Genomic DNA, 24689 nt, shown 5'->3' with positions numbered 1-24689 from the left:
ACTCACAGGTGAAGTGTCGCCTTCCTCCACTATCAACTCTGCTCTCAAACGCATCTCCCCCATTTCACACACATCTGCTCTCACTCCATCCTCCCGCCACCGCACTAGGAATAGGGTTCCCCTGGTCCTCACCTACCACCCCACCAGCTTCCAGGTCCAACATATTATTCTCCATAACTTCCGCCACCTCCAACGGGATCCCACCACTAAGCACATCTTTCCCTCCCCCTCCCCGCTTTCCGCAGGGATCGCTCCCTACGCGACTCCCTTGTCCATTCGTCCCCCCCCATCCCTCCCCCCTGATCTCCCTCCTGGCACTTATCCTTGTAAGCGGAACAAGTGCTACACATGCCCTTACACTTCCTCCCTTACCACCATTTAGGGCCCCAGACAGTCCTTCCAGGTGAGGCGACACTTCACCTGTGAGTCGGCTGGGGTGATACACTGCGTCCGGTGCTCCCGATGTGGCCTTCTATATATTGGCGAGACCCGACGCAGACTGGGAGACCGCTTTGCTGAACACCTACGCTCTGTCCGCCAGAGAAAGCAGGATCTCCCAGTGGCCACACATTTTAATTCCACATCCCATTCCCATTCTGACATGTCTATCCACGGCCTCCTCTACTGTAAAGATGAAGCCACATTCAGGTTGAAGGAACAACACCTTATATTCCGTCTGGGTAGCCTCCAACCTGATGGCATGAACATCGACTTCTCTAACTTCCACTGATGCCCCACCTCCCCTTTGTACCCCATCCGTTATTTATTTTTATACACACATTCTTTCTCTCACTCTCCTTTTTCTCCCTCTGCCCCTCTGACGATACCCCTTGCCCATCCTCTGGTTCCCCCTCCCCCCGCTTGTCTTTCTCCCCGGACCTCCTGTTCCATGATCCTCTCATATCCCCTTTGCCAATCACTTGTCCAGCTCTTGGCTCCATCCCTCCACCTCCTGTCTTCTCCTATCATTTTGGATCTCCCCCTCCCCCTCCCCCTCCCACTTTCAAATCTCTTACTAACTCTTCCTTCAGTTAGTCCTGACGAAGGGTCTCGGCCTGAAACGTCAAATGTACCTCTTCCTAGAGACAGAGCAAAGAGTTCAGTTGTACCAAAGAGGCAAAATTTATAAGGGTAAGGAATGCAGGACTGAAGATGCTGTACTTAAATACACGTAGCATTCGGAATAAGGTGGACGAACCCATGGTGCAATTAGAGATTGGTCGGTATGACTTTGTGGGCATCACTGAGTCGTGGCTGAAAGAAGGCCATAGCTGGGAGATTAACATCAAAGGATATATGTTCTATCGAAAGAATAGGCTAGAAGGCATAGGCAGTGGTGTGGCTTTGTTGATAGAGATGGAATTACATCTTGAGAAAGAGGTGACATAGGGTAAGAGAATGTCAAATTTTTGTGGGTGGTGTTAAGAAACCATTATGGGAATCATATTTAGGCCTCCAAATAGTAGCCAAGATGTGAGATTGAGATTGCAAAGGGAGCTGGAAAGGGCATGTAATAAGCGTAATGTCACACTTCTAATGGGGGACTTCAATATGCAAGGAGATTGGGAAAACCATTTTGGTGACGGCTTGCAAGAGAAGGAATTTGTTGAAACGGCTTTTTTTAGAGCAGCTTGTGCTTGAGTCTACTTGGGGAAAGGCCATCTTAGATTGAGTGTTGTGTCATAACCCCAATTTTATTAGTCAGCTCAACGCAAAGGAACCCTTAAGAGGCAATGATCCTAAATGAATCGAATTCATACTGCAACTTGAAAGAGATCTATTCTGTGCCTTGTGAACTATTCATAGAAACTTCAGCCACCTCTGCTCTGCCGTCATCCCTGCCAGTATCTACTCGGCAAGCTCTTCTCTCATGCCTCTGTAATTCCCTTTATTTTATTGCGATACTGATACATCTGACATGCTTCTCCCTCTCAAATTGCAATACAAATTCATTCATATTATGATCACTGCCTCCTAAGGATTTCTTTACATTAAGGTCCCTAATAAGATCTGGGTTATTACACAACACCCGATCTAAAAGGAATTTTGTTCATGCAGATTGCTGATTTGTGTATACAATGAGCTTAAATTTTCTGCAGGATTTAAAAACCACATTGAGCAAGTTCTTATAAATGGAATGCATCTTAAAGCTTAGATAGAAACCTCTGGATTAATGCTTCAGGTGCCCTGAATCTTGGACTCCCTTCCATGATCAGAGGGGAATTTCTTAAAACTATTCTCCAGGTAAAATGCATTACTGGAAGACAGTTTGGTGGTGAGGCAGAGATGATGTTTCATGTGTCAGTTTTAACATGTGACAGATCTCATGGATCAGGTCTCTCATCCCCATTGTATGTTCATACTATGTCATATAGCACCTTTCAGATTCTTGGGACAGCACAAACCAAGCACTGAGCAGTTAGTGAATTATTTTAAACGAAAAAATTAAATGGAAACACAGTAGATAGTTCATATCCACAGACAAAAATCAAAATGTTTGAGTTAAATGCTGGCTGCTAGTGCTGATTGAGAAATAAATATTGGCCAGACACTGGGAGAACCTATCAACATTCTTCAGTTCAACTTTAGCAACAGTCCTATGTAAATAGAAAATGATTGGTTTTCAGGTTCAATAATAGCAAATAGTGAACTACTGCCTAACTCAGTAACAATTTATGTATTTAAATGAAAAATGCAGAACAAATTAGAACACTACCAATATCTCTACAGTACCATAAAACTGTGCATTAGTTCCTAATAGCTATCCAAAGAGGAATTGATTCAGTGTATGTTGCCGTGTTCTTTTGATTGACTGTAAATGAATAAAATCAGCAGAGACACATAGCGCAGATAATGAATTGCCTTCATACAATGCTTTTGATGATTGAATCCTCTAAATCTTCATCTTCAAGATGATTATTGATATCTTCAAATTCTTTGTGGTTCACTCCCAGCTGTTTCTGACACCTCCAGCCTGAGTGCTGAAACCACAGTAAGTAAAACAGTCCCGAGTTGTCTTACTGCCTTATATCTCGTCAACTATCAGTGACAAAAATCACTGCTTTTTGAACACAAACACTTACAACTGATGCTATTTTGATGCCACAGTTGGAGAGGGTGAGAAGTGGTGAAGAGATGACCGCTAGGCTGATTCAGTATGCTGCATGCATGATGTGGGAGGTCAGGGACACTGATAGTGCCTCTGGCTCCTACACCTGTGGAAAATGTGTCCAGATTCAGCTTCCGAAGGACCGTGTTGCAGCACTAGTGAGGCAACTGGATGACCTTAGGTTCATCCGGGAAAATGAGAGTTTTCTGGACAGGACCTACAGTGAGGTCGTTACACCGAGGATACCAGAAGAGAGAAGGGGGGGCGACAATGAGCAAGGAAAGGATGCTTGAAGTACAGGAGAGCCGGGGGGCGGGGGGGGGGATGTGCCTCTCGTAAACAGGTTCACCCTCTTGGAAGCTGTCGGGACAGAAGATGATGCCAGCCTGAGAGGCGGTCAGGTCTGTAAGTCAACAATTGGCGCTGAAGCAAAGCCGAGGAGACAGATGTCAGGCAGAGCCGTGGAAGGAGGGGAATCCGAAGTGAGAGGTACAGAAAGGGGTTTCTGTGGCAACAGGCGAGATTTAAGGATGGTGGGTTGCCTCCCTGGTGCCGGGATCCAGGATGTCAAGGACCGATTGCAGGGAATCCTCAAGAGTGAAGGTGAACATCCGGAAGTGGCGGTGCATGTCGGCACAAATGACGTGGGGGAAAAAGAGGAAAGACATTCTACAGCGTGACCTCAGATATCTCGGAAGAAGGCTGAAAAGCAGGACTTCCAGGGTGGTTATCTCCGGTTTGCTTCCAGTTCCTCGTGCTGGAGTGGTCAAGAACAGGGAGATAATAGATCTGAATGTGTGGCTGAGGAACTGGTACAGGAAGCAAGGATTTACATTCTTGGGACCACTGGGGTATGTTTCGGGGTAAGGATGAATTGTACAAAAGGGATGGGTTGCACCTTAATAAGCGGGACACCAGCATTCTGGCAGGCAGGTTTGCCTCTGCAACACGGGTGTGTTTAAACTAAGTAGTGGGGGGGAGGGGACGAACTGGAAATACAAGGATGGAGATAAAGGGAAAGTGAGAATACGAAAAGTTAAGAAAGACAGCAGAATCAACAGAGCAGAAAGCTCAAGAAGGGATCGTACAGTATGGCCAAGTGAAATAGGAATTGATATGGGAGGTGAGGGGAGTAATAAATTAAAAGTATTATATATGAATGCACGGAGTATAAGAAATAAAGTGGATGAGCTTGAGGCTCAGTTGGAAATTGGTAAGTATGTTGTTGTGGGAATAACAGAGACATGGCTTCAAGTGGACGAGGCCTGGGAAATGAATATTCACGGGTATACGTCCTATCAAAAGGACAGACTGATGGGCAGAGGGGGTGGGATGGCTCTGTTGGTGAGGAATGATATTCAGTCCCTTGCGAGGGGGGACATAGAGTCAGGAGACATAGAGTCAGTATGAATAGAACTGAGAAATTCTAAGAGTAGAAAGACCCTAATGGGAGTTATCTACAGGCCCAAACAGTAGTCTGGATGTAGGGTGTAAGTTGAATCAAGAGTTGAAATTGGCATGTCGCAAAGGTAATGCTACAGTTATTATAGGAGATTCCAACATGCAGGTAGACTGGAGGAATCAGGTTGGTACTGGACCCCAAGAAAGGGAGTTTGTTGAATCCCTCCGAGATGGATTCTTAGAACAGCTTGTACTGGAGCCTACCAGAGAGAACGCAATTCTAGATTTAGTGTTGTGCAATGAACCGGATTTGATCAGGGACCTTGAGGTAAAGGGGCCATTAGGAGGTAGTGACCATAATATGATAAGTTTTAATCTACAATTTGAGAGGGAGAAGGGAAACTCGGAACTGTCAGTATTACAGTTGAACAAAGAGAACTATGGTGCTATGAGGGAGGAGCTGGCCAAAGTTCAATGAAACAATACCCTAGCAGGGATGACAGTGGAACAGCAATGGCACGTGTTTCTGGGAATAATGCGGAAGGTGCAGGATCAGTTCGTTCCAAAGAGGAAGAAAGATCCTAAGGAGAGTAAGGGGAGGCCGTGGCTGACAAGGGAAGTAATGGACAGTATAAAAATAAAAGAGAAGTACAACATAGCAAAGACGAGTGAGAAGCCGGAGGATTGGGAAACTTTTAAAGAGTAACAGAAGGTAACTAAAAAGGCAATACGCAGAGAAAAAATGAGGTATGAAGGTAAACTAGCCAAAAATATAAGGGAGGATAGTAAAAGCATCTTTAGGTATGTGAAAAGGAAAAAATAGTTAAGACCAAAATTGGGCCCTTGAAGACAGAAGCAGGTGAATTTATTATGGGGAACAAGGAAATGGAGTTGAACAGGTACTTTGGATCTGTCTTCACTAGGGAAGACACAAACAATCTCCCAGATATAATAGTGGTCAAAGGACCTAGGGTAATGGATGAACTGAAGGAAATTTATATTAGGCAGGAAATGGTGTTGGATAGACTGTTGGGTCTGAAGGCTGATAAGCCCCTGGGACCAGACGGTTTACATCCCAGGGTACTTAAGGAGGTGGCTTTAGAAATCGTGGACGCATTGGTAATCATTTTCCAATGTTCTATAGATTCAGGATCAGTTCCTGTGGATTGGAGGGTGGCTAATGTTGTTCCTCTCTTCAAGAAGGGACGAAGAGAGAAAACAGGGAATTATAGACCAGTTAGCCTGACGTCGGTGGTGGGAAAGATGCTGGAGTCAATTATAAAAGATGAAATTACGCCACATCTGGATAGCAGTAACAGGATCGGTCTGAGTCAGCATGGATTTACGAAGGGGAAATTGTGCTTGACTAATCTTCTGGAATTTTTTGAGGATGTAACTATGAAAATGGACAAGGGAGAGCCAGTGGATGTAGTGTACCTGGACTTTCAGAAAGCCTTTGATAAAGTCCCACATAGGAGATTAGTGGGCAAAATTAGGGCACATGGTATTGGGGGCAGAGTACTGACATGGACTGAAAATTGGCTGGCTGACAGAAAACAAAGAGTAACGATTAACGGGTCCCTTTCGGAATGGCAGGCGGTGACCAGTGGGGTACCGTAGGGTTCAGTGCTGGGACCGCAGCTGTTTACAATATATATTAATGATTTAGATGAGGGAATTAAAAGTAACATTAGCAAATTTGACGATGACACAAAGATGGGTGGCAGTGTGAAATGTGAGGAGGATGTTATGAGAATGCAGGGTGACTTGGACAGGCTGGGTGAGTGGGCAGATGCAGCTTAATGTGGATAAATGTGAGGTTATCCACTTGGGTGGTAAGAACAGGAAGGCAGATCATTATCTAGATGGAGTCAAGTTAGGAAAAGGGGAAGTACAACGAGATCTAGGTGTTCTTGTACATCAGTCACTGAAAGCAAGCCTGCAAGTACAGCAGGCTGTGAAGAAAGCTAATGGCATGCTGGCCTTCATAACAAGGGGAATTGAGTATAAGAACAAAGAGGTCCTTCTGCAGCTGTACAGGGCCCTGGTGAGACCACACCTGGAGTACTGTGTGCAGTTTTGGTCTTCAAATTTGAGGAAGGACATTCTTGCTATTGAAAGAGTGCAGCGTAGGTTCACAAGGTTAATTCCCGGGATGGCAGGACTGTCATATGTCGAAAGATTGGAGCGACTGGGCTTGTATACTCTGGAATTTAGAAGGCTGAGAGGGGATCTTATTGAAACATATAAGATTATTAAGGGATTGGACACGCTGGAGGCAGGAAGCATGTTCCCACTGATGGGTGAGTCCAGAACCAGAGGCCACAGTTTAAGAATAAGGGGTAGGCCATTTAGAACGGAGTTGAGGAAAAACTTTATGACCCAGAGAGTGGTGGATATATGGAATGCTGTGGAGGCCAAGTCTCTGGATGCTTTCAAGAAAGAGATGGATAGAGCTCTTAAAGATAGTGGAATCAAAGGTTATGGGGATAAGGCAGGAACTGAATACTGACTGTGGATGATCAGCCATGCTCACAGTGAATGGCAGTGCTGGCTCGAAGGGCCGAATGGCCTACTCCTGCATCTATTGTCTATTGTCTATTTAAAATATTCACTGTAAGTATAGTATAGTGCCTAATGCCCATGTGAGTGCATGCGTCTGATGCTGGCTTGGTCTCCTGTCCCACTTAGTGGTATAGTGTCCCAAATAAAGGGAATCCCAAACAAGTTATCCCAAATAAGCAGCTGCCCCAAATTAACTGATGGCCTAATTAACCATAAATCGTTATTTTGAAAAGAATGAAGACCATTTGCACAATGACAACAGCCACAATTCAGCATGTTCCTTGGAGGTGTCACAATTCATTCGCCCGGTAAGTAGTCACTGAAATAACTGGTTAATGATGATTCCATGTGTGCCTTTTTCCTGGTCTCTGTGCATAATTCAATATTTAAAGGTTCCAGCAAATGTGGATTCAAAGCAAAAGAATCCTAAGTTTCAATTTCTCCAGTTAAGGATCAACAACTTAAAAAATTAGATGAGAAATGCAATTTGACCTCCTTTAAGCTGAAACACTGGCAGAGAGCAAACTTGTCACCAAACAGAAAAGAATGATCAGGATTATCCAGAACAGCAGGAGTAGTCTTCCCCATCAGTCGACATCATCTAGACCCAAAATGTTCACAATCAGAGATTACTCATTAGCATTCTGTTTTCTGTCTGAATATGTTTTAGAATTTGAGTCAAAGCTGCTGGAGAAATGCACTTAACATTGATCTCATTTATATAATGATTTAATGATAACAGAAAAAGGAGATTACAGATAAAATTATGACAAAAACACAAAACTGAAGTGTGCTGCAAATGATAAATGAACATAAATTGGCCTGGACGCTTCAGAAGCACAAACCAACACACACATGCTGCTGTTTGGTGAGGTAACTAGCATGCTTTCCACTCACTGGGAGCAAATTTACTTAACAAATATCATTTAAATTTACATTAACTTAATACTTACCTGTCCAAGAATATGTCTGGTAGGGGTGGATAAGTTTGCATGTCAGGGACACGCTCATGAACTATTACCATGACAATCGATGTAAACCCAAAGACTATGAATACATAAATAGAACTCAAAACAGTCTTCCAGAACTCTGGGTCGAGCCGCCGTGTTTGATGCTTGTAGTATTTACCATTCTGATATTGTTCAGTATTCAGGTCTCCAGCAGAGCCACTGTCCCCAAGATGTTCCACACCATTACACTGACAGTCCTTGCTCTGTGCACAGTTAGTGGCACAGGCAACAGCACTAGGAAGGCATTCATCACTGGTGTAGCCCATCTCTGCCAACACATCTTTGTGCTGTTTCTGAAGTTTCCGAATAGATACCATTAATCTTTTAATATCACCCAGCACTTTCAGTTCTAAAGGTGGGCAGCGTAAATCGTATTCCGTCAAAGTTAGCAGGGCGACACCATCCAATCTGTGCTTATTACACAGAAGATCGATGTATTCGCTGAAGCCTTCCTCCTTTAGCCACTTGGCTACATGTTTGCTGCTCCAGCGTCTGATATTAAACTGGCTTCCCGTCATGTTTCAACTGAAAAGAAACAAAAAATTCTTAAACAAGAGAAACTCTGCAGATGCTAGAATTCCAAGCAACACACATAAAATGCTAGAGGAATTCAGTAGGCCAGGCAGCATCCATGGAAAAAAGTACAGTCAATGTTTTGGGCTGAGATCCTTCAGCAGGACTGGAGGAAAAAAAGATGTGGAGTAGATGAAGCATAGATGAGGAGAGACCGATTCATCTTTTTTCCTTCAGTCCTGCTGAAAGGACTCAGCCTGAAATGTCGACTGTAGTTTTATTCCATAGATGCTGACTGGCCTTCTGAGTTCCTCAAGCATTTTGTGTGTGTTGCATAAAAAGGTCTTAACTGTGTGGAACCATATATTGGACTTGACAGAATTTCTATTGAAATGAAAAACATAATTAGATATTACAAGATGAAGGATCCTCATTTAATTCAAGATAAGACATGGTCCAAGTCATTCAAGGATAGAATGTTCCCAACTAGAAAGTGAATTAGCTCTAGATATCACAGTTTTAAATTTATTTAAAAAAAAACAGCTGAATGAAAATGGTCAACACATTTCCTTGATGAAGGGGAATTCTGATCCTGATTCATCCTGGTCTTCATCAATACAGACATGCTTAGTAAACCCAAAGCACATAAAACCAAATTCACATTATAGAAACATTTTCCCAGCCATTCCCACTGTAAAAGACAAATCAACTTGAAATGTGTATTTAACAGGATACTGTTGCGTTTCAAAGTTTTAAACAACTTTGACTTTTGAAATCCAAAGTAAATTGATTATCAAGGTTCAGTACACACGTTACCATATACTCTGAGATTCATTTTCTTACAGGCATTTACAGGGGAAAATATAAATACAATAGAATTTTACTAGAAACTATACACAAACAAAAACTGACTAACAACCAATGTGCGCAACATGACAAACTGCGCAAATACTAAGAACATGAGAGTTGTAAAGAGTCCCTGAAAGTGAGCCTGTCGGTCATAGAGTCAGTTCAGAGTTGAAGTGAGTGAAGTTCAGAAGCCTAATGTTTGTAGGGCAATAACCAAAATTCCCTCTAATTTTTTTTTACAGCTGCACAGACCAACCTCTGAGCAGGTTTTTTTTAACATGGCCTGAAAACTGCAAAGTACTTTAAATGCCTTTTTTGTAATATGCATATTTGAATATTTAGAATGAAAATTGAAAAATCATATACTTCTGATTTTATTTGTTAATTGAAGGGTATAATGAAATACAGTACAAAGAAAATCTTTTACGTTTCTTAAACTTTTTCTAGCTACGTGGCAATAAAGGCAACGTGCGCGAGAGAATCTTCACTTACTGTGCAACCATGCAGCTTAGAGGGAACAGTGATAACAGTGGCCTTTGACAAGGTGCCACACATGAGGGTTCTTACCAAGTTAACAGCCCATGGTATTACAGGAAAGTTACTAACATGATTAGAGCATTGTCTGATTAGTAGGAGTCAGCAAGTGGGAATAAAAGGATCCTTTTCTGGTTGGCTGCCAGTGACTTGTGGTGCTCCGCAGGGGTCGGTGTTGGGACCACTTCTTTTTATGCTGTACATAAACGATTTAGATGATGGAATAGATGGCTTTGTCGCCAAGTTTTCAGATGATAGGAAGATTGGAGGAGGGGCAGGTAGTGTTGAGGAAACAGGTAGGATGCAGAAGGACAGACAGATTAGGAGAATAGACAAGAAAGTGGCAAATCAAATACAATGTTGGAAAATGCATGGTCATGCACTTTGGTAGTAGAAATAAATGTATGGATTATTTTCTAAATTGGGAGAAAATACAGGAATCTGAGATACAGAGGGACTTGGGAGACCTCATGCAGAACACCCTGAAGGTTAACTAGTAGGTTGAGTCTGTGGTGAGGAAGGCAAATGCCATGGTAGCATTCATTTCAAGAGGTCTAGAATACAAGAGCAAGGATTTGATGCTGAGGCTTTATGAGGCCCCATCTTCAGTATTGTGAACAGTTCTGGGCCCCTTATCTTACAAAAGATGTGCTGGCATTGGAGAGGGTCAAGAGGAAGTTCACAAGGATGATTCGAGGAATGAAAGGGCTATCATACGAGGAATGTTTGATGGCTCTGGGTCTGTACTCGCTGGAATTCAGAAGGATGAGGGGGGATCTCACTGAAACCTTTCAAATGTCAAAAGGCTTAGACAGAGTAGATGTGGAAAGGATGTTTCCCATGGTGGGGGAGTCTAGAACAAAAGGGCACAGCCTCAGGATAGAGGGGCGCCCTTTCAAAACAGAGATGTGGAGAAATTTCTTTAGGCAAAGCGTAGTGAATCTGTGGAATTTGTTGCCACATTCAGCTGTGGAGGCCAGGTCATTGGGTATATTCAAGGCAGAGATTGATAGGTTCTTGATTGGTCATGGCATCAAGGGTTATGGGGAGAAGGCTGGTCTAGGGTTGAGGAGAAGATTAAAAAAAAGGATCAGCTATGATTGAATCGCAGAGCAGACTCCATTGACCAGATGGCCTAATTCTGCTCCCATGTCTTATGGTCTAATAACTGTTCCTGAACCTAGCGGTGTGGAATCTAGGGCATCAGTATCTTCAGTATTCTGATGATAGTAGTGAGAAGACAGCATAGCCTAGATGGTGGGCAGTCTTTGATAACGGATGCTGCTTTCTGGTAATAGTCCATGTAGATGTACTCAATGGTGGGGATGGCTTTGCCCATGATGGACTGGGCTGTATCCACCACTTTCTGTAACCTTTTCTGTTCTTGGGCATTGCTGTTTCCATACCAGGTCATGATGCAACCAGTTAGGATACTTTCCACTGTGCACCTATAGAAATCTGCCAATGCTTTTGGTAACATGTTGAATCTATGAAAACTTCTAAGAAAGTGGAGGGGTTTTCATGCCTTCTTTATATTGGGCTGGTCCCAGGACACATCCTCTGATATATTGATACCAAGGAATTTAAAGCTACTGACCCTCTCCGTTTCTCTAATAAGGACTGGCTTATGGACTTCTGGCTTCTTTTTCCTGTAGCTGATAATCATTTCTTCGGTTTTGCTGACATTGTGTGAGGGGTTGTTGTGGCACCACTCAACCAGATTTTCAATCTCCCTCCTATATTATCACCACAGTGGTGTCATCAGCATTTGTCAATGAGTTAGTATTTACTGGATGCCATCTTTGGAATTTTCCATAAACACCACCAAGTTTAGAACGCTAATATTTGTATCAAATATTCTAATTTACTACAAAGCCAGTTCTACTTCATGGTGAACCTAATTCAATCATTGAACGAAGAAAAAAATAACTGGGGTGTTATCTCTTGTACTGGCTTTTATATCATTTATGACTCACTCTTCAATGAGATGCCACTCTCCGTGACAGATATCATTAAATTTAGCTAACATAAATCTTCATCAAGTATCAATTTTAATGAAATCTATTTATCATTACAAATTCTGAATTACCCAGCAGCCAACAAAAATTTTATAGGAACCCTGGTCACAATTTAGACCATTAAATGTGTGATGGGGTATTGAAAAGATGGCCCATACCAGGGAAAGGGACAGAACCACTGATAGTAATTCAGTGATGGATGGATAGGCAGAACCATGAATCTTGATCAGTTACCTTTGCATTCTATCCTCTGAAATATTCCTTCCTAAAATTCTCCCTCTACATAAACTCTGACTCCCATTTATAATCATTCTCTCTTGACCTCACATCTACCCAATTCCACAACTCTTTCTTCACCAGGATCCTACATTCAATACTTCCAATTTTCAGTTCATCCAAAACTCACTGCCACACCTCATTGTCTTCAGTTGGGGATTGGGAATCAACCTTAAATTCTGTTCATGCTTAATTCCATTCAAGTTTTCCATTTACGCATTTGACCTTTTCCAGTCCTATGATCTTCCAGTTATCTGCATTGAGTTTGAACCTGTCATTACATACATCGAGTATGTGATTACATACACTGGGCCTGCCATTACACCCCACAAACCTACCTTTCCTTTTGCAGACACACAGTGGCCATCTGTGGAGGATAATGAACAGTTGATGTTTCCGGTTGAGGCCCTATTTGCTGAATCCCCCTAGCATTTTGTGTGTGCCACTCCAGATTTCCATAATCTCCAACTTTTAATTCATGGGTGCTTAGGCAATAGAAGCACACACCTCGAAGTGTAATCCGGATCCAGAGAGATTATGTGCTTTTGTCATTGTCTGCTTTATACATTGTTTATTATTGACAATGTTTCTGGAAAGTTTTTACTGAAACTAAGTAACAGCATTTTGTGAACCAGCAGTAAAATAGATCCAAGCTGCAACATCTGTTGACACTGTGGAGGCCAGGTCATTGGGAGTATTTAAAGTGGAAATAGATAGGATTAGTCATGGCACCAAAGATTACAGGGAGAAGGCCGGGGAGTGGGGTTAATGAAGGGAAAAAAAATAGGATCAGCCATGATTGAATGGCAGAACAGACTTGATGGGTCAAATGGCCCAATTCTGCTCCTATGTCCTATGGTCAGTTGCCCTGTGATCATGTGAGTTTCCTCTTGTGCTGTGTGTGGAGCTGGACAGTCTTCCCTCTGATCATGTGGGTTTCCTCCAGTGCTGTTCTGTGTGTGGACCTGGTCAGTCGCCCCTTTGATGATGTGGATTTCCTCCGAATGCTCTGGTTTCCTCCTGTGCTGTGTAGACCTGTTCAATTGACCCTGTGATCATGTGGGTTTCCTCCCGGTGCTCTAGTTTCCTCCTGTGCTGTGTGTGGACTTGGTCAGTCGCCCCTGTGATCATGTAGGTTTCTTCCAGGTGTTCTGGTTTCTCAAGTTCCAAAGAGCTGCACACTGGTGGGCTAAGCAGTACTAATGGGTGGTGTAGTCGGGGGGAGGTGATGGAAATGTGAAAGGAATAGAACCAGATTGCATGTAGGATCCATATGACTGCTAAGAGTCTAAATAAAAAAGAACCAACAGGGCCTGTTTCAGTGCTGGGAGATTAGTAGCTCTAATGCAAAATGAGGGATTTATAAATATATTAAGAGCTGAAGTGTAACTAGAGCGTGAATAGGTGCTCTTAAGGATCAGTGTGGTCATCATCTGTACGTGGAGCCACAGGGGACAGGCAGTGTCAAAATATAAGATTCAAGATAGTTTAATGTCATTTCCAGTACACAAGTGTAAAGGAGAATGAAATAATTGTTACTCTGGTTCTAATGCAACACAAAAAATACATAAAGTATACAATAATTAAAAAAACACTAAATATAACTACGTAAGATAGCTGAAATGCATAGATTGATTATATGTCCATAAAGTGATACAAGGAGTGTCTGTTGTTACGTACCCCGTAACTGGGTTGCCAAACCAGCAGAAATGGATCACTCAGTTGGAGTCTGGATTACTAGAACTAAGAAAGTTTTATTAAAGAAACAAGCAACACAGTAATCGAAAGGATAATAAATGCAACAGTTCAGCAATGATAAACACACATGTGCACAGAATTAAGATAACAGCATCAATCAAGCTCTATCGTTGTCTAGGGACAAATGACCAATTTCAAAGTGACACAAAGTTCAGTCCAATTTAGTTCAGTTCGCAGTAATCGTTGCCATGGCGATGGACAACGTGGGGGGAGAGAGAGAGAGAACGGGAACGACTGATCATTCAGACACGGCTTCCACTCACAGACCGGCGATATGGCTCACAAGCAGCTTTCGGGCAGGTCCTTGGTGATGTCACCTGAGGTCACCGACTGTGACCCCTCCTCCAGATGCGGTCGATCCTCTGCAGTGAACCCGGCACCCAAGCGAGGGTGGACACACACTGGGTTCCCGCTGATCGTACCTTTCCACCCTGTGCGTTGTCCGATACTTCCCACCGACTCGTGAGAGGCGCACCGCTTCCAGGGTCTCGTTACCTCGGGTGTCGTGTGTCCTGCCTTAGCGAACCTGTCCCTTTTTATCCCCCTGCTGGGGTATCACCTGTCCATCACTTCAAACAGTTCAGGGTTCAAAGGGGGAGCCGCTCCAGACAGCTCTCTCTCTCCCGTCCCTTCATTACACATCTCCAGATGCTGTTTCATTGTGTTCCTTATCTCTCTCTTGAAGACAGGTGGCAGACCAACTGCCGATCACACAGGACAGCTAACATCTTATCTATGTGTATTCTCGTCACACTTCCCCCCTTTAAGGATTTTTACCGGGAGGTAAAAATTACAAACATGAATACATTATTTGATACACACAAATATACATCGTTATCAGCTATTTGGCTAACACAGCGAGTTTGAAGTTGTCAACACTTTGTCAGACAGTCATCACATTTTCTGTTCCTTTTATATGTGTTATTAATAATCCCTTAGACCAGGCTCCAACTCAGCAAACTTCATAGTGGCCAAAAACACTGATGAATTTTGATCAATGTAACCTCTCATTTGGTTTTGTCCCGGACCACAATAACAAGGGTCGTCCCATTCCGACTCAGTTTTCTCTCGCAAGGGCTTAGTAGGAGGGGGAGGGGTATTGACCGCAGGGTTATTGCAAAACTTCCTATAGTACCCCACCATCTCCAAGAGCCTTCTGAGGGCCCTCTTGTCTGTCGGGGTTGGGAGGTCAGCGATAGCCTGCACTGTAGCTTGCATCGCTGCCAGCTGCCCATGTCACCACAATTCCCAGGTAAGTGACCCTCGTGTGGCCGAATTCATTTTTTTCAAGGTTCACTATCAAGCTGGCTTCAGACAGCCGTATTAAATTGCCAATACACACCTCTGTGTTCATCAGCCCTTTAGTCACTTAATTACTCATTATATAGGAATGTTGTTTGCTGGGTTCACCTATTGTAACAGACATCACCCAACGTCCCAGTTCTTTGCATCGCCTCGGGACAATCAAGCACACGGGTGCGAGTCATTTAATTACTTCTGCTAAAGATTCGCTTTGTTCGGGGATTAAGGGAGAGACCTTATCAGTAGACCTGGCCAAAACAATAGCCTTCTCCCATCTGATCGATCCCATACTAATCTTTTCAAAATGGTTTTTTCCTCTTATCAGGGGGCCCCTAGCTTCATTGATTTCCACGCTAACACCGACTAGGTTTGTTAGTATATCAAAAGCCGGTGACCGTCTCAGTTTGCATCGGTCATGATCAATAACATCCTTCCCCCTGGGCAGCCGGTAAATCTCTTTCACGATTCCACCAACTGTTTCCTCCAGCACCGCAAAATGTCCACCGGGGGGTACCTCGTGGGCCATCTTAAAAACCTCATCCCCATAACTCTTTTGCACCACCCCCCACTCCTCATCGGCGGGCACGGTACTTGGTCTCCCTTTCTTCCTTAGCACTTCCTCCTCCGCACAATAGCCTACTAGTTGCCTTGTTAAAGCTGTGTCAGAGAGAGCTGTCTCTGCCGAAACCCTCAGCCCTCGTCTCGCTCCTGCGGCTGCACAAATTCTTTCCTGGCTACTGCTACGTCTGTCCCAGCTCCCTCACTCCCTCTTGTCTCACTACATTCCTTCTTTTCATTTTCTACCCCCGTTTCGCACAAGGTTGGCAGAAACGTTTCAGCTAAATTTACCACCGCAGCTAAATTCACTACCGCAGCCCCATGATGAACCTGTGAGTCCATGGGCGGGGCCTCAATGCTGGCAGGCTGACCTGTCAATCTCACTGCTGGGAACACGATTCCCCTGGCGAGGTCATTACCGAGCAAGACTTCCACGCCTTTCATCGGTAATTCGGACCTCACCCCGATCGTGACTAGTCCAGAGACCAGGTTGCTTTGTAAGTGTATCTGGTGCAAAGGGACTGACTCTGCCCCTTCCCCAACACCTTTGACCTCTACCTCCCCAGTCTGGGTCTCTGAGCTAAACGCTAATACACTCTTCAGTATTAGTGACTGACACGCTCCCGTGTCTCTCCAGATCCGCACTAGAACTGGTTTTAACCCCTCCTTCACTGACACCAATCTGGCCGAGATAAACCTCTCGCGCCCTTCCTGGACTTTTTCAGACCTGTCCTTCCCTAACGGTTCGCTTAACAGCTCGATACAGCCATTCAAAATCGCTGTTTTTCCTTTTCCCGTCTCCTTCTTTGGGGCAAAGCACCTGGACACAAAGTGTCCAACTTTCCCACAATTATAACAGACGATCCCAGGAGACTTCCTACCAGACTGCTCCCAGTCTACCTTATCCTTTTCACTAGTCCCCGGCTTACTTTCTGACTTTTCCGGCGGACTCTCCCCGCCGTCCTGACTACCCTTCTGGTAGCCTTTACTCGGGGCAAACTTCATTTTATGCGTCAACGCATACTCATCCGCTAACTTAGCAGTTGCAGCTAACGTGGCTGCCTCTTTCTCATCAAGGTAGGGTCTCATACCCTCAGGGACACAACCTTTAAACTGCTCAATCAGGATCAGCTGCAGCAGTCTGTCATAATCCCCCTCTACCCCCTTCGAGGCGCACCAACGCTCACAATATGTCTGCATCTCACGGGCAAACTCCAAATACGTGCGGTCCCACTGCTTCCTCGCATTCCGGAACCTCTGCCGGTATGCCTCCGGGACCAACTCATAAATCCTGAGGATGGCCTCTTTCACCACCTCATACCTCTGGGCATCTTCCGCGGACAAAGCGGAGTAAGCTTCTTGGGCTTTCCCTTTCAGTACACTCTGAAGTAACACAGCCCACTTATCCCTCGGCCATTCCTGACTTATAGCCACTTTTCCGAAGTGGAGAAAGTACTGATCCACGTCGGTATCGTCAAATGGGGGAACCAGCCTAACCTCCTGGGTCGCCCGGAACCCTCCACCTTGGTTCGGCACGAGCCCCTGCTCGGCCCTTATCTTTAACTTCTCCAGCTCAAATTCCCTTTCCCTCTGTTTCTCCTCTCTCTCCAACTGTCTTTCTAACTCTCTCTCCTTCTCCCGCCTTTTTAACTGCTTCTCTTCGTGTTCTAACTGCCGTACCCGGAACTCGTGCTCGAGTCTCAGTTTTTCAAGCTGTACCTGTACCGCGTCTCCAGCAGGTTTTTCAATAGACACCACCCCCAGCTCACCTTGGGGAAACACACCTTTAGATACATAGTGCTCTACAATAGCTCTGTGTATCTCCTCTCTCCTCATTGTCGACTTCACCTTAGCAAGATTCAACCGTTTGGCCACAGCTATCAATTCCGATTTCCTGGCATCCTCTAATGCCTCCAAGGTCGGCGCCTTTATAAATTCCTCAGCCTCCATTTCTGCTGTTTGTCTTTTCTTTCTTTCGGGAATTTTAACCCAATCAATTTACTCCGTCCCAAATTTAGCGTTCAAAATCCCGGACGAGAACCCCACTTATGTTACGTACCCCGTAACTGGGTTGCCAAACCAGCAGAAATGGATCACTCAGTTGGAGTCTGGATTACTAGAACTAATGAAGTTTTATTAAAGAAACAAGCAACACAGTAATCGAAAGGATAATAAATGCAACAGTTCAGCAATGATAAACACACATGTGCACAGAATTAAGATAACAGCATCAATCAAGCTCTATCGTTGTCTACGGGTAAATGACCAAATTTCAAAGTGACACAAAGTTCAGTCCAATTTAGTTCAGTTCGCAGTAATCGTTGCCATGGCGATGGACAACGTGGGGGGAGAGGGAGAGAGAGAACGGGAACGACTGATCATTCAGAACGGCTTCCACTCACACACCGGCGATATTGCTCACAAGCAGCTTTTGGGCAGGTCCTTGGTGATGTCACCTGAGGTCACCGACTGTGACCCCTCCTCCAGATGCGGTCGATCCTCTGCAGTGAACCCGGCACCCAAACGAGGGCGGGCACACACCGGGTTCCCGCTGATCGTACCTTTCCACCCTGTGCGTTGTCCGATACTTTCCACCGACTTGTGAGAGGCGCACCGCTTCCAGGGTCTCGTTACCTCGGGTGTCGTGTGTCCTGCCTTAGCGAACCTGTCCCTTTTTATCCCCCTGCTGGGGTATCGCCTGTCCATCATTTCAAACAGTTCAGGGTTCAAAGGGGGAGCCGCTCCAGACAGCTCTCTCTCTCCCGTCCCTTCATTACACATCTCCAGATGCTGTTTCATTGTGTTCCTTATCTCTCTCTTGGAGACAGGTGGCAGACCAACTGCTGATCACACAGGACAGCTAACATCTTATCTATGTGTATTCTCGTCACACTGTACATATGGTGATTCTGACAGAAAATGTTAAAGTAGTGATGGTTGGAGCTATGGAGGGGTGCGTTAGTGGGTGGAATTTTTGATCAGTCTCACCGGTTGGGAAAATAGCCGTTTTTGAGTCTGATGGTCTTGGCATGAATGTTGTGTAGCCTCTTCTCTCAGTGGGACAAACAGTTTATGAGCAAGGTTGGTGGGATCCTTCATGATGTTACCGTCCCTTTTCTGGCACCTTTTCTGTATACTTGTCCTTGATGTTGGGTTGCCTGATATCAGTCATGCACTGTGCAGTTTTGATCTCCTGGTATAAAGCCTTCCTGTCTGCCGTGGTGCAGTCAGAGAGGGGAAACATGAATAGCAAATCTGACAACAGCCCACCTGACCACAACGCTTGCCATTGGCTGTAACTTCAAATATGAAAGCTGTCGCAGAAGCACTTTCAGCTAGTTTTAATTCTTCGAGTTTTGAACTTCATCTCCACATAAACCTGACTGATACAGCTAACCAAAGTCTGTCAACTCTGACCTGAATCTTTCAGATTCCACAGTTCACTTTTGATTTACCCAAATATCATACAACAGAGGGATATTTCAGATGCCAGTTAAATCTTTTCTAGATTTACAGCATTATCTTGTCGAGAAACTGATGTATCATTTACAGTTGCAAGAAAAAGTTTGTGAACCCTCTGGTTTTCTAAATTAATTACTCATAATATGTGATCTGATCTTCATCTAAGTCACAATAATAGGCAAACACAATTTGCCTAAACTATAATGCACAAACAATTGTACTTCTCGTCAATACTGAGTACTCCATTTAAACAATCACAGTCCAGCTTCAAAAAAGTATGTGAACCTCTGAGATCATACCTTCTACAAAAGCTATTTGGAGTTAGGTGTTCCAATCAATGAGATAAGATTGGAGGTGTGGGTTATAGAGGTGCCTTGCCCTACAAGAAAAGACACAAAAAGTCAGGTTACTGACACAGCCTGCTCTTCTCAAGAAAGATCAGTTTATGTGCATCCTGCCTCAATTAAAATAACTTTCAGAGTATTCTGGAAGAATTGTCGAAATGCACGATGCTGGAAAAGGCTAAAAAAGCATTTCTAAAGGCCCAAGTGTTCATCAGTCTACAGTAAGAGAAACTGTCTAAAAGTGGAGGAAATTCAGTACTGTTCCTACTCTCCCTAGAAATGGGCTTCCTGCAAAGATCACACCAGTTTCAACATATAAGAACATAGAACAGTACAACACAGTACAAGCCCTTCGGCCCACTATGTTGTGCCGACCCTTAAATCCTGCCTCCCATATAACCCCCCACCTTAAATTCCTCCATAAACTTGTTCAGTAGTCTCTTAAATTTCACTAGTGTATCTGCCTCCACCACTGACTCAGGCAGTGTATTCCACGCACCAACCACTCTCTGAGTAAAAAACCTTCCTCTAATATTCCCCTTGAACTTCCCACCCCTTACCTTAAAGCCATGTCCTCTTGTATTGAGCAGTGGTGCCCTGGGGAAGAGGCACTGGCTCTCCACTATATATATTCCTCTTATTATCTTGTACACCTCTATCATGTCTCCTCTCATCCTCCTTCTCTCCAAAGAGTAAAGCCCTAGCTCCCTTAATCTCTGATCATAATGCATACTTTCTAAACCAGGCAGCATTCTGGTAAATCTCCTCTGTACTCTTTCCAATGCTTCCACATCCTTCCTATAGTGAGGCGACCAGAACTGGACACAGTACTCCAAGTGCGGCCTAACCAGAGTTTTATAGAGCTGCATCATTACATCGCGACTCTTAAACTCTATCCCTCGAATTATGAAAGCTAACACCCCATAAGCTTTCTTAACAACCCTATCCACCTGTGAGGCAACTTTCAGGGATCTGTGGACATGTACCCCGAGATCCCTCTGCTCATCCACACTACCAAATATCCTGCCATTTACTTTGTACTCTGCCTTGGAGTTTGTCCTTCCAAAGTGTACCACCTCACACTTCTCCGGGTTGAACTCCATCTGCCACTTCTCAGCCCTCTTCTGCATGCTATCAATGTCTCTCTGCAATCTTCGACAATCCTTTACACTATCTACAACACCACCAACCTTTGTGTCGTCTGCAAACTTGCCAACCCACCCTTCTACCCCCACATCCAGGTCGTTAATAAAAATCACGAAGAGGTCCCAGAACCGATCCTTGTGGGACACCACTAGTCACAATCCTCTAATCTGAATGTACTCCCTCTGCCTTCAGCAGGCAAGCCAATTCTGAATCCACCTGGCCAAACTTCCCTGGATCCCATGCCTTCTGACTTTCTGAATAAGCCTACTGTGTGGAACCTTGTCAAATGCCTTACTAAAATCCATATAGATCACATCCACTGCACTACCCTCATCTATATGCCTGGTCACCTCCTCAAAGAACTCTATCAGGCTTGTTAGACACGATCTTCCCTTCACAATGCCATGCTGACTGTCCCTGATCAGACCATGATTCTCTAAATGCCCATAGATCCTATCTCTAAGAATCTTTTCCAACACTTTTCCCACCACAGACGTAAGGCTCACTAGTCTATAATTACCCGGACTATCCCTACTACCTTTTTTGAACAAGGGGACAACATTCGCCTCCCTCCAATCCTCCGGTACCATTCCTATGGACAACGAGGACATAAGGATCCTAGCCAGAGGCTCAGCAATCTCTTCTCTCGCCTCGTGGAGCAGCCTGGGGAATAGTCCATGAGGCCCTAGGGACTTATCTGTCCTAATGTATTATAACAACTCCAATACCTCCTCTCCCTTAATATCAACATGCTCCAGAACATCAACCTCACTCATATTGTCCTCACCATCATCAAGTTCCCTCTCATTGGTGAATACCAAAGAGAAGTATTCATTGAGGACCTCGCTCACTTCCACAGTCTCCAGGCACATCTTCCCACCTTTATCTCTAATCGGTCCTACCTTCACTCCTGTCATCCTTTTTTCCTTCACATAATTGAAGAATGCCTTGGGGTTTTCCTTTACCCTACTCGCCAAGGCCTTCTCATGCCCCCTTCTTGCTCTTCTCAGCCCCTTCTTAAGCTCCTTTCTTGCTTCCCTATATTCCTCAATAGACCCATCTGATCCTTGCTTCCTAAACCTCATGTATGCTGCCTTCTTCCACCTGACTAGATTTTCCACCTCACTTGTCACCCATGGTTCTTTCACCCTACCATTCTTTATCTTCTTCACCGAGACAAATTTATCCCTAACATCCCGCAAGAGATCTCTAAATATCGACCACATGTCCATAGTACATTTCCCTGCAAAAACATCATCCCAATTCACACCCGCAAGTTCTAGCCTTATTGCCTCATGTTTTGCCTTTCCCCAATTAAAAATTTTCCTGTCCTCTCTGATTCTATCCTTGTATACCTCTATCATATCTCCTCTTATCCTCCTTCTCTCCAGAGAGTAAAGCCCTAGCTCCATTAATCTCTGATTGTAATGCATACTCTCTAAACCAGGCACAATCCTGCTAAAACTCTTCTGTACCCTTTCCAATGCTTCCACATCTTTCCTATAGTGAGGCCACCAGAACTGGACACAGTACTCCAAGTGTGGCCTAACCAGAGTTTTATAGAGCTGCATCATTACCCCACGACTCTTAAACTCTATCCCTCGACTTATGAAATCCAACACCCCATAAGTTTTCTTAACTACGCTGTCTACCTGAGGCAACTTTTAGGGATCTGTGGATATGTACCCCCAGATCCCTCTGTTCCTCCACACTTCCAAGTATCCTGCCATTCACTTTGTACTCTGCCTTGGAGTTTGTCCTTCCCAAGTGTACCAACTCACACTTCTCCAGGTTGAACTCCATCTGCCACTTCTCAGCCCACTTCTGCAACTTATCAATGTCTCTCTGCAATCTGCGACAATCCTCTAAACTATCCACAACACCACCAACTTTTGTGTCATCTGCAAACTTGCCTACCCACCCTTCTACCCCCACATCCAGGTCGTTAATAAACATCACAAAAAGTAGAGGTCCCAGAACCGATCCTTGTGGGACACCACTAGTTACAACCCTCCAATCGGAATGTACTCCCTCCACCATGACCCTTTGTCTTCTGCAGGCAAGCCAATTCTGAATCCACCTGGCCAAACTTCCCTGGATCCCATGCCTTCTGACTTTCTGAATAAGCCTACTGTGTGGAACCTTGTCAAATGCCTTACTAAAATCCACATAGATCACATCCACTGCACTACCCTGACTGGTCACTTCCTCAAAGAACTCTATCAGGCTTGTCAGACATGATCTGCCCTTCACAAAGCCTTGCTGACTGTCTCTGATCAGACCATGATTCTCCAAATGCCCACAGATCCCATCTCTAAGAATCTTTTCCAACAGCTTTCCCACCACAGACTCACTGGTCTATAATTACCCAGACTATCCCTACTACCTTTTTCAAACAAGGGGACAACATTCGCCTCCCTCCAGTCCTCCAGTACCATTCCCATAGACAACGAGGACATAAAGATCCTAGCCAGAGGCTCAGCAATCTCTTCCCTCGCCTCATGGAGCAGCCTGGGGAATATTCCGTCAGGCCCCGGGGACTTATCCATCCTAATGTATTTTAACAACCCCAACGCATCCTCTCCCTTAATATCAACATGCTCCAGAACATCAACCTCACTCATATTGTCCTCACCGTCATCAAGTTCCCTCTCATTGGTGAATTCTGAAGAGAAGTATTAACTGAGGACCTCGCTCACTTCCACTGCGTCCAGGCACATCTTCCCACCTTTATCTCTAATTGGTCCTATCTTCAATCCTGTCATCCTTTGTTCTTTACATAATTGAAGAATGCCTTGGGGTTTTCCTTTACCCTACTCACCAAGGCCTTCTCATACCCCCTTCTTGCTCTCCTCAGCCCCTTCTTAAGCTCCTTTCTTGCTACCCTATATTCCTCAATAGACCCATCTGATCCTTGCTTCCTAAACCTCATGTATGCTGCCTTCTTCCACCTGACTAGATTTTCCACCTCACTTGTCACCCATGGTTCCTTCACCCTACTATTCTTTATCTTCCTCACCGGGACAAATTTATCCCTAACATCCTGCAAGAGATCCCTAAACATCAACCACATGTCCATAGTACATTTCCCTGCAAAAACATCATCCCAATTCACACCCGCAAATTCTAGCCTTATAGCCTCATAATTTGCCTTTCCCCAATTAAAACTTTTCCTGTGCTCTCTGATTCTATCCTTTTCCATGATAGTGTTAAAGGCCAGGGAGCGATGGTCACTGTCCCCCAGATGCTCACCCACTGAGAGATCTGTGACCTGACCCGGTTCATTTCCTAATACTAGATCTAGTATGGCATTCCCCCTAGTTGGCCTGTCAACATACTGTGACAGGAATCCGTCCTGGACACACTTAACAAACTCTGCCCTGACTAAACCATTGGAACGAATCACATGTCAATCAATATTAGGGAAGTTAAAGTCACCCATGATAACAACCCTGTTATTTTTGCACCTTTCCAAAATCTGCCTCTCAATCTGCTCACATACTTTTTCCAGCCTGGACTGTGAACGATTAAACAATGTGTTCAATAAAGACATGAAACGTACAAATACTTGTGTGTTATTATTTTAGGCTTATTGTTTTTGTCTATTTTTGTGACTTAGATGAAGATCAGACCATATTTTATGAGTAATTAATGCAGTAAACCTGGCAAAGGGTTCACAAACTTTTTCTTGCCACTATAGAAGCTACGGGTACAAACTTTAACCATATCAATGTCTGTAGCAGATTGACAATGAGAAAATTGATATGTGAGCATTATCATTGGGACTCATGTCCAAGGAAAATAAATAGATTGGAGGTCTTGAAATTCAAGTAGCTCAATTGAG

At 44.3% G+C, this 24689-nt stretch overlaps 1 protein-coding gene across 4 annotated transcripts in view; it reads right to left on the bottom strand.

The window, feature by feature from the left end:
* samd8 (sterile alpha motif domain containing 8) overlaps window positions 1-24689 on the bottom strand; it is an 83643-nt gene that overhangs the window by 37862 nt on the left and 21092 nt on the right. For 2 of the 4 annotated variants that reach the window (XM_063070295.1, XM_063070293.1), the window contains exon 2: window positions 8029-8610. The exons of the other annotated variants lie outside the window; for them this stretch is intronic. In XM_063070295.1, coding sequence (XP_062926365.1) covers window positions 8029-8603 — 575 coding nt within the window. In that variant the 5' untranslated portion in view covers window positions 8604-8610. The remainder of the gene's footprint in view (window positions 1-8028; window positions 8611-24689) is intronic. 4 annotated transcript variants of the gene reach the window in all.

Source organism: Mobula hypostoma, chromosome 18 (genome assembly GCF_963921235.1).
Source record: "Mobula hypostoma chromosome 18, sMobHyp1.1, whole genome shotgun sequence".
NCBI lineage: Eukaryota > Metazoa > Chordata > Chondrichthyes > Myliobatiformes > Myliobatidae > Mobula > Mobula hypostoma.
Note: the sequence above shows the minus strand (reverse complement) of the source record. Positions and strands in the feature narration are given on the sequence as shown.